The sequence below is a fragment of the Aspergillus tanneri genome, assembly GCF_003426965.1.
Source record: "Aspergillus tanneri strain NIH1004 chromosome Unknown AapTan_5_pilon_pilon_pilon, whole genome shotgun sequence".
Taxonomy (NCBI): Eukaryota; Fungi; Ascomycota; class Eurotiomycetes; order Eurotiales; family Aspergillaceae; genus Aspergillus; species Aspergillus tanneri.
The window spans coordinates 3,400,254-3,411,187 of NW_022984632.1; the positions used below are offsets into that span (position 1 = coordinate 3,400,254).

Sequence of the window (10,934 nt, forward strand, 5' to 3'; positions counted from 1 at the left end):
GTGCAGTATTTTTGTGCCTCGATTTAATATTCTACACCAAAGATTATTGTGAGCCTGTTTAATAACTTTTCTTCTTCTTTTTTCTAAAGCTCTCTTACAAATGCTGTACTTCAAGGACTGGGATCTTAGTATATAGGGTTATATTAACTATAAGCAGTGTTATACATGGGCCAACTGTAAATAAAGAACTGGAGACTGTTTATGTCAGGTCGTCACTCGATCTTAATCCACCTGAGAATCTATGGGGCCAGGTCAGGAAGTGTATATCTAAACGTCGTCATAGAATCCACTCAAGTGCTGAATTGTGTGGAATATATTCAGAAGCAATGGGATGCAAAAAATTCAGCATTCATTCGAGTCTATGCACAGAAGGTGCTTTGAAGCCATCAAATCTAGGGGTGGCCACACAAAATACTAATAAAAATAAAGCCTAGATACCTAGAAAGCAGTAAATTCAATTAGGAATAAGTGGATTCATTTTTTATGGTGATATTTTTGATTGAAATGGAGTGGCATTTTAGTGGGGTGGCTCATGACTACCGGTAGGCTACTACGGTACATATATTTGTCCTTAAAATGGGAGAATAATACAAGTACTTATAGTTATATCAAAATCACAATACAAGTTCATTTATTATAGCTTTTGAATGTATACACTTGTTTTGTCAGGGCTGAACCCATAGAGCCTATAGGATAGGCTATATACCAAAAGGAATCGTTGAAGAATGAAAGAGAAAGAGGGACAAAGAGGAGTCACATGTGGGTTATCAAGGGCCAATAGGCCTGAGATGTCAAATAGGCTCCAGTCCTTTACATGTTTCTGGTAATTTACTACTTAATAATCATATAATTATCATTAGCTTTCTGCTTGCGTTATTTTCTATAAATATATGAACGGATGTGGGCATTTGGAGATGCTTAATCTGGTACCGTTGTTAAACTACCTGTGCAAAATAAAGAAGGGGTGAGTAGCTCAGGGACCAATGTAACTCTCACTGAGTGGTGACGTGATCAGTGATGTGAAATACTTACTGAACAAGCCCCTGAATACTCTCGTTAAAGAGCAGCCTCCAGAAGGGGAAAGTCGCAGTGGCTCTAGAAAATCAAGTTCGTATTGAATGAGAGGGAATTGGTAGGACTCCGAAGGAGTAGGTCAAGGAGACACTCTCAGACAGTTCGGAAGCTGTGGGCCCACGAGGCTCTGGTAGGAGAGAAGACAACATTCCTCTCTGTCCTCTGCAAGAAGGTTGTTGATTGTCTATTCCCTCTTTGAACGAGGACTTAAAATAATAGTCATCCATACAACTGTCACGTACCAATCCCCCTAATTCCTCCACTACAATATTTGCTTCCAGGCGGATGCAGATTAATATATAAATAGTAATAAGTTTAAATATTAGTTTAGAGCATAACTCTTCTACCATCTTAGATATAGAGCGGGGGCGAAGATCTTTAATTTTATTGACTGGGCTTTGGATTCCCGAGAGACCTATAACCCGCACCGCACGGTCAAGCTGTATAAGAAGGTGGGGACAATCCTGATGTCCGAATCTAAGGCCGTGGAGGCTCGCGACATGGGCCGCAGATCATTAGGATTATAAAAGGTTGGAAGAACAACACTTCCTATACCTTAATCTAGCACGGAGTCTTGTTTAAAGAGCTGATCCATGGATGTCGATCCTACTACCCTAGAATTTACCCGACAACTCTAGTCCGGTGGGAAGCACCGAGATCCTTAGTTACCCGAACTTCGAAGTAGGATTCTCTCTTCTTTAAGAAGTTAGATAATATTTTTTTTCTAGTATACTAACGAAACTTACTTATAGTAATTAAGCTGCGTTATTTTTCATAAATCGCCGAGCAGCATGTCTTAGATAGTAGTTATAGATTATTAAGCAGCCTTTGTACCCAAATTATATCTTTACTAGGTTCCAGGCGGACACAATATTCACCTATTCGAATAATATAATAAAGCAAAGAATTGATAAGCTGCACAGTGCCCAAAAGTCCTAGATACGACCGGCATGAAAAGAGTCAAATACTGTGCTAATAAATATAAACTTGTTTAATGATAAGCTAGGCAGGGTGGGAAGACTTAGATATTAAAATTACAGCGTAATAAGTTTCCCTGGAAATTATCAAAGCAAGGATGAGAGTACCTGCCATCAGACAGTCGAACTTTGTCGACGGTACCACTGCGCTAAAAATACACCATAACATCAATTCAGGCATGATAATGTATTTTATCCTGGCTGGCACCCGCTTTTACTGTCGATGCCACATATATCCTCGCGATGATCGTTGATCGGCTGTCAGTAATCGATTATCGATGGGCGGCGATTCTATTAATCGTTGCCCACCCTGGTCACAACCACCTTCGCTCCTCCCAACAACATGGTAAGAGGGCATCTGAGCAATAAATTCTATCCCCCTTGTGTTCTACCGTATTACTAATCTATACATAGATCCTAAGTGTAAACGGCTGAAGCTAAACATATTATCAGGGAGCACTGTTCAAGGACTGTAGATTTGCTAAGCTAGGTCTAGGTATGTATACAAGACGTTGCTCGACGAGCTACGCTAGGCCCGAATAGGCAAGATATCAACATAGGCCTTGGCACGTCTTCTCTGCGCACCAGCTTCCTGACACATATATTCAATTTAGTTAGGCTAGTTGCAAACTATCTGTTACGGAGACACTATAATCCGCCCAACTTGGCGGTGCGGAGTATCTGACGACCGATTCAACCCCTGAATCCTTTAGATAGTTGAACACCTCAATGAGAATATAGGGAACCGTTTAGTAGGCTCAGTTGGTTGAGATACTACGATTCCTGGTGTTTCCACTGAATGACATCTACTTCCTAATTAGGCTAGCTGATAGAATAGCTCCCTACGAATCACCTCCCCTGAGTTCCACAACACTATCAATAGCTTGAAGAAACATGAAGAATATAAAGTAAGATGTTGGAAATCAGGATGCCTAAGGCACCTTCGTATATCCTAGTCCCGCAGCGATGTGATATATCATATTCAGGGGCTAAGGGACACGTAGACATAAGGAAGCGTTTGTATACGCTCTCTCTCGAAGATAGAAGAAGATACTCACCATGCGATACTAGATCGCACCGATAGTTTCAATATACTATCCAGTCACCGCTATCCTAGCACCTCAGGACATAGCTTCTTCACCGAGATTCAAGTAAGTAAGTATATATAATATAAGATAAGATAAGAAACTCTTATAGATTGTTGAAAACGATGTGATCTCTGCCCTCACATGACCGTGTCTGCGTCCTCTCTCTGTCGCGTGCTTACGCGTATTGGGCACCGTTATCCAGACCCTGCTGCTGCTATGGGGCATCGCCGAGTGGAGTTCGTAATAACAAAACAGTATGACTGGTGTTCTCAATTCAAAGCCCAGTCTAGAAAAGGGAGGCTCATAACCAGTTGAAACTCTGAACTGAGGTACAAGTGTGATGATATTCTAACTATCGATCAGTTGTAGGTACAGCTATTTATAGTCATAGCAGCTGCCTTCATACTGCCTAGCAGAGCATCTGTATCACGTAGTCTGGGATTCCAACTGGAGAGAAGTCAGGGTAAGTGAAATCATTAATCCATCCATCCAAGTGTAGCAAGGGTGCCTATAAATTCACAATCTACCACACCAGCATGTTCCTAACCCTAAGATCTTGGTTGAGATTCTTCGTCACACAATCAATTCAGCAACAACCTCCTTGCAGACCACGCAATTTAGTCCTCGTAGAATATTCCCGACGCCCCCAGCCCACTACAAAACATGCTACCCAAGAAACCTTGTTCGTCCAGGCCGGGAATAGCCTGTAGGCACCGTGCGTCTCATCATAGTGGTACCAGGGACTGGGCGAAAGCGTTGCATCGGGTTAGCGGGCTGAGTCCAGTTCCGGCGACAGAAGTCGTTGCAATCATGCTGACTGAAGAACGAGCTAATACCGTCGGGACCAAGATCGGTGACACCGTACTCGCGGTTCCGGGATAGGATGACGGGGTCAGAGAGGACGACCTCGTGCTGGTAAATGCCGCCTTGGAGGTCGCATAGAACATAATTTCCGCCCGTGATGTGGTAGCTAAAATGGCTAAGGGCTTGCATGACTTCTCCCCATGCCATAGAGTCATCGTTCCATCCAGTGTTGCTATTAAACTTTTGGTAGTTTTTGATAAAAGGCTCGCATAGATGTCTCTGGCCAGCCCACTCGTCGTTGCTCTTATCGGTGAAGTACCATACTTCGGGTACGTTGATTTTGACAACTTTGTTGATGATATTTAACTGATTGAACCTATTGACAATCTCCAAGGCCTTGTCGACAGCCTTAATATCGAGAGTGAAATAATCATTCGAGAAGACTGCGCCAGTCTTGAACCACTTAACAACACATGCTTCGCCCTTGCGAGGACCTGAAGTGTAGCTCCCCTTGGCCACCCAGCGGAAAGCACCTTGAGCAAATGGATTCGCCAAGGCGGAACTTGGGATGGAACTCTTGTTAGATTTATTGTATCTACCGCTGTCAGAATGTCTTGCAGATGCGGTATCAGAATGGTGCCCATGGACGCAGCTCGCACATCGCGACACGCCAGGAGCCTTAGAGTACTGGTTGGCCGTGTATGATGACTGAGGGAGACTGCGGCCACAAGCGGCACATATGCGATACATAGTGGTGTTGTTAGGTTGCAGAAGTCGTTTATGAAGGCAGTATTGTGTTGAAGGAATGGTATTTGGTTCGATTTCGTTCCTAGCGCCTTGGCTGCGCACAGTGGTGTGACCCCCTGAATCCTCAACTATTCTATGTCGTCAAGGTTATCTCTTACCAAATAGGCCTAGCGCCCTAGTAAGCGACCTCCCACAAAGGTGAAAGCACCTTCAAGTAAACTAGTCGAGATAGTCAATCAAATTGATCAAGGATTCATGAAGCTGAATATCGCTCATATCTATGAGCTCTGACATTCTACTACGAATTGCGTTGGCCGCGGCCGCCACCAACGCAATACCAAAGTTTTTGATAAATCTTAAGAATAGAAATAGTTACATATCTTCTCAATACTTAAACATCTAATTCAACAGAATAAACTTTGTAACTATATACAAAATAGAACGAGCCAGTCAGTAAAGTGTATGGTTCTTAGGCCACATGGTCCAGTGACAGACAGTCAGTGGGGTTTACGATCCACAGCGGACTAATGTCAGGAGGCTAGAGGCCAGTCTGGTTTCAAGGATGGGGTATACGGGCCGACCAAGAGAGAGCCCATGCTCGCAGACAGGAGATAGGGAGCGCAGGGCGTAGATCCAGCCCGCGGCCCATTTCTCTCAATCCGCCTGGGCGCCCTCGCACCACCAACTGGTGGCCGTCGGGGCTTAAAACTGTCAAATAATATGGCCGTTGGTGGACCAGAATCATGTGACTAGATCGGGGTAAAACCCTCGCGGAGCACACAACAAAATAATCAAGAATAACCAAGAAGTGTCAAGGGCTGAACCCATAGAACCTACAAGATAGGTTATGTATAAGAAGGAATCGTTGAAGAAGGAAAGAAAGGAAGAAAGGAAGAGGAAAATAAGCGGTAAACAAACAAGGTGGGGAGTCACGTGATATCGATCGAGTGTTGGAAGCGATTGCTTATTCCATTGAATGGGTGGCCGGGTGGCCGCGACTACTAAAAGCTAGCTTACATAAATGATGACTAAGCGAGGTCGAAACCGGGGCCAGGGCGCCAGTGCTTGGCAATATGCTCTAACATCGAGGGCCAATGGGCCAAAAGGGGCAGTAGGGACAGTAGGGACAGTAGGGACAATAGGGACAACGGGGACAGTAGGAACAACAGGGATAATAGGGACATTGGCCCGAGAGGTCATACGGGCTCTAGCCCTTTACAAGAAGAGAATAATCAAGAAGAGCCCAACCAGCTCAATTCATTCAAATAAGACCTTTTTTACCAATCGTACTCTATTTCCTCTTCGGGACTAGCCGTATATCTGACAATAACCTGCTACGGCCATCGGCCCCATGTATTCGGCCCCACAGATCAGAAGCCTACATTATATGGGCTTAATGCAGGCGTTTGGCTAGTTGGCCTGTAGCTGATAGAATAGCTCCCTGCGCATAACTTCCCCTGAATTCTACAACAGAGCTTTCGTGTATTAATTACTGTTTCCTTGGCGAGCTGTTCCATCTGGAGCCCGATAGGCAGTAAATAGAGCTTAGTATTAAGTGCTTCTGTGGCTGTAGTTTAAAAAGCACTGCTAATTATAACTACCGCTTTCTTCTGTATCAATGCAAACTGCGGATAACTGTATCCCTCTCCTTGGCTTATAACGCCGCTGGAACCACACGCCACCGTGTAAGAAGCAGTGGGATCTATGGTGCAGCCCACGACTGCAGACAGAGAGGTACAGGTACCGTTAGGGGTTAAGCAGTAACACCGCGGCTCTGAGGACGCCGCGATTGGTGGTGTTGATACCCGGGGTTAATATTTATTATTTCCTTTTGTGGGTATCCTTTTCTTAGGGCCATCTGCGAACTCTGGGATGGCCAGCGGCCAGATGTGGCTTCCCCAGCGCTGACTGTGTCAGCGCAACCCTGGATGGCGACATTTATGTAAGCTAGGACAGGTTGGTTAGTTAACTACTACTACTAGGTGAGTCATCTTACACATAGACTAGCCTCTCAAAACGTTCGCCAGTCTCCGCAACTATAGAAGAACATCTTGTCAACCATAAAATTACGCGTATTCGCAAGTATCGATCCTTCATTGAATTAGGTCTCTGATTCAACTAAACTACCAAAACATCTTGCGTTTATAAAGGCGAGGTAAACAAACGAAGAATGCAAACTAACTCATATAGGAAACATCGGCAATCCGATGATGTTGTATCATCAACAATATTTGACCGAAAAAGGTGCTGAACAATCAAAATTACCATAATTGTTGACACATCTTAAAGCTCTCCCTCTTTAACCCGATATACATCGTCATCATCACGATGGCACCGAACTGGTTTAAACTTTAATGTCACACATCTTGCCGTATTACGCACCGTATAAAGCAGCTTGTTAGCATGTACCTCCAACCCCGTGAAACCGCCCCAGTTATCTTTAAGATTAACACAAATAGCACAATTCTCATACTTCCCCTCATCGCAAGTCGGCTTGCCTCTGAATTTAGCGTAAAACTCCGGCCTATTGTTAGGATTATACACGCCCAGCCAGCGCCAGCTATGAAGACTTGCCCAGCCCGGCCCTTGGCGCTCGGAGCCCTGGGTATCGTATAGGTAAAACTGGGATCCCTTTCGCACGGTTTGGTCTGAACCGTAGCGCTTACATTCACCAGTGTTACGGCAGACTTTGAATTGTCGGTCGGTGTTTCCGACACCAAAACTGTAAATACCGTTTGGGAGAGTTCCGAGACCGCCATGGTGGCTGTGGGACAACGTGTAACATTTGCCGTACTGTAGGTCCGTACCTTCTCCTGGGAGGGGAGGTAGATCGTCATAGTCTTCGGCGGCTATGTCGTTATCTACTGACAGGAAGGGACTGTCAATAGCTCCATCTTCGAGATCAAATGGGTTGAAAGCGACCACTGATCGCTCGATAGGGTTGCCATAAGTGAATTCACTGACTATGGTCAGGATGGTGGGGATAACGCAGAGAAGAGAAACAGGCTGCATTGAGCAATTGGCTTCGGTTACAAAGCGTTCGAGATTATAAGAGCTTTATACCACGTCGCAGAGTGCACTTAGAACACGGAGGAAAATTGATCAAGCATTAATAGAGAGCTACATTCGTCTCATATAACAACAACAGCAAGGAGTAAATCATGCCATGATGTAATAAAGAGAATAATGAAACTGTCATAGACTACCCAGATTTGACATCACGAGAAATAAGGGTAGTAACGAGAACGGCCAACAGCATAAGTGTGGATGCCGAATCGGAAGCTGCCGGAAACGATCTGCCTAGATTAGATACTAATTTTATCACACCAAACGAACTGGAACCTAAATAGTATGTGCGAGGCAATATAGCCTTACACTACGATCTGTGAGAAGTAGGCTGGACAGTATTCCGGCCAATTCCGATGACAAGTCAATGCTATGGTAGCATGATGCGAGGTAAAGCTTAAATCAGGTTGGAAGCGATTGCTTGTTGTTCTCTTGAATGGGTGGCCGGGTGGCCACTATCCGTGCCTTCCAGTGCCCCCACCGCTTTCGCTTGGGGGTGCACCACAACGGAAACCCAATTCACACCGGAAACCCAAATATGAAGCTATTCCCATTGCCTATCTCCTTTCCCCTTGAGTATCTACCCAAAAAAGTTGATTTTCCTGCTGCGCTGCCACTGCTGGTTCCGGGAATGCAGTTAGTCTCTGTAGGACTCGGTGGTGGCGGTTTGCCGTAAAATTTAGTCCACTGCTTTGCTAATTTTCTTTTCTCTTGTAGAGCCTCTTTTTCCCTTCTATTGTGGAATAATATATTGTATACTAATAAAGAACTACTCTATATCCTAAAAGCTACAGTATTATACCTAATAATGATAATTAAGAGTTGTTCTTCTAATATGTACTTGGTTTATACTACTGTACTAATGTTTCTACTATGATTATTTAATAGCAACCGTTGGCAAACTGAAATCAACCATCACACAATCTGTCCGTACCCACTGCCTTTGTCCGCTACGTACTTACTGAACAAGCGCCTGAATACTGTCGTTTAAGCGGCAGCATTTAGAAGAGGAAAGTCGCATTGGCTCTAGAAAATCAAGTTCGTGTAGTGACATATGTATGTACAGAAAATCACGGTTATCAGTCTTAGTTCAATATCCCTTGCCACGCTTGTACTCGTTCACCAACTCCTCTCCCCTTTCCAGCCGTCCCAGGTTCTCTTTTAGCACGTCAAACGATCGCGGGAAATACTCGACCCCCAGCGAGCTCACATGTGGACTGATTTGTACATTGGGAGCATCCCACAACGGGTGATTCTCTGGAAGCGGCTCGGGGTCTGCCACATCCAACGCGGCACCGCTCAGTTCCCCAGATCGAAGCGCATTAATCAATGCGCCCTGGTCCAGAACCTTTCCGCGGGATATATTCGTCAGATACGGCTTCGCGTGTCCGGGGTGTGCATTGGCTGCAAGGAGGGCAAACTCTTCCGCTCCGAGGAAATGCGTCGTCTGCGGGGTAAGCGGTAGGGAGATGACTAGATGATCGAGGCCTATAGAGAGAAAAGCATGGAGGGAGGCTTTATCCGTGCCGTGGTGCCAGGACACTGGGATTGAACCATCCCTGTCTCCCGTGCCGGGGACAATGAATCCGTTGTCGCGCCTTGACGATGGACTGGACCGTGGTGACGCGGTATATGCATAGACAATCATTCCTAGAGCGGAAGCAACTCGTCCAACTAGTTATGCCAATTACTGTTAGTCGTGAGCTACCCAGTATCTTAGGGGGTGTGATCCATACTTTGTCGCCCGATACTCCCGTATCCCAAGATCCCAACTTTCTTGCCGACCTGGTCATGGATATCTTGCATGTAGTCGGTGATTCCGCCCCACAGGTGCTTTTTCTGGTTTTCATATGTATAAGTAAACTTGCGCGAGGCGACGAGCCAGTTCATAAGAGTCCATTCGGCAATTGGGGGCCCATGGACCCCCGAGCTGGTTGTGATGTGAATGGATATTTCTTGCAGTATTGGGTGGTGAAGGGAATGGTCAAGACCGGCAGAGATGAAGTGGATGATTTTGAGGCTGGTGCTATCAGTAAAGCCCATGTACGTAGGATTGAATGGGGGTCGTACTTCTTAGCATCTGTCGGGTTAGGGAGATTCGTAAAGGTAACGAGAAGAGTGGCCTTCCGTGCGGATTCTGCGCAAATTATTCATCAATCAGGGTCGGTGTGAGCTGCTGATTTATCCGCAACACCCACCACTTGGAATCGGGGCTCCCCTGGGCAGAGACAGTACAGATACTTCCGCTGCGGGGAATTTAGATTGAACTACTTCTACTAGCTTTGGGGAAAGGGTTTGGAAGAAGACAATAAGCAGGTGCTCTCTGGGGATGGCAGCATCACCCATGGTGTGCAATGTTATGATGATGGAAGATTGGAAGGTACGCAGCGACCACCAGAGTGAAGTTATACAAGAAAAATGTCGCCATTATTGGCGAGTCTGGCGTTGAGCGGGGTCGCTTTTCGCCGTTATCTTCAGCTGAATAATCGTATACTAACTAGTAGTTACTAGTTAGTTTTTTTACTAGTTAGTTTAGCTACGGTCTGGCTATTAAAGAAATTAGAGGACCTGGTCCATATTAGGTGGCTAGTAAGAGTCGATTGTTTCGCTTCCGATGAGAATATGACGTATTATGCCCCTAGATAATTGTTATAGTATGTTTGGGTACAGGCATATTCAAGTACACCTACCTATCGATATACCGAACTAACCGAAGTAACAATGGTAATACTAACTTACAAGAGCTCACTGGCTGTGAGCGGCAACAAGCAAAGTTTATTTGTAATTTGTACAATAATCCCTTTTATATATCACTTTTGCATTCTGCTAATATCTATGCATGGACTAGCTATTAGATAGCATAATAGAATGTTATGAAGAATACTGAAGAGGAGTGAGAAGTGTACTGTTGTCCACGAGCCCTGAACATTAAAAAAAAAAAAAAAAAAAAAAAAGAATAACATAAAAATACTGGATATTCACCGGCCTTTTTATGTGCAGCCATGCTTATAATTGGTTTCTTAAAATTCCCTTTTTTTGGGACTGCTTTTTTTGGCTACTTTGTGTTAGTTTTTAACAACTCCCCGTCTCTCTCCCATTGACATACGCTTAAACCTTTTATCACCTCTACTCATATCTGCCACTTCGACACTCATTTTTTTTTTTTATTACCATTACT

At 44.7% G+C, this 10,934-nt stretch overlaps 3 protein-coding genes across 3 annotated transcripts; all 3 read right to left on the reverse strand.

The window, feature by feature from the left end:
* Window positions 1-3,805: 3,805 nt before the first annotated feature.
* Window positions 3,806-4,693, reverse strand: ATNIH1004_010534 (uncharacterized protein; the record flags this gene model as incomplete). Its single annotated transcript, XM_033575103.1, has 1 exon — window positions 3,806-4,693. The coding sequence occupies one exon, from the start codon at window positions 4,691-4,693 to the stop codon at window positions 3,806-3,808; it is 888 nt and encodes a 295-aa protein (XP_033423121.1).
* Window positions 4,694-6,973: 2,280 nt separating this feature from the next.
* ATNIH1004_010535 (uncharacterized protein) lies at window positions 6,974-7,702 on the reverse strand (the record flags this gene model as incomplete). Its single annotated transcript, XM_033575104.1, has 1 exon — window positions 6,974-7,702. The coding sequence occupies one exon, from the start codon at window positions 7,700-7,702 to the stop codon at window positions 6,974-6,976; it is 729 nt and encodes a 242-aa protein (XP_033423122.1).
* Window positions 7,703-8,846: 1,144 nt separating this feature from the next.
* ATNIH1004_010536 (D-isomer specific 2-hydroxyacid dehydrogenase family protein) lies at window positions 8,847-10,102 on the reverse strand (the record flags this gene model as incomplete). Its single annotated transcript, XM_033575105.1, has 4 exons — window positions 8,847-9,430; window positions 9,493-9,776; window positions 9,827-9,893; window positions 9,955-10,102. 4 exons carry the CDS (start codon window positions 10,100-10,102, stop codon window positions 8,847-8,849), a joined length of 1,083 nt encoding a protein of 360 aa, XP_033423123.1.
* Window positions 10,103-10,934: the final 832 nt, after the last annotated feature.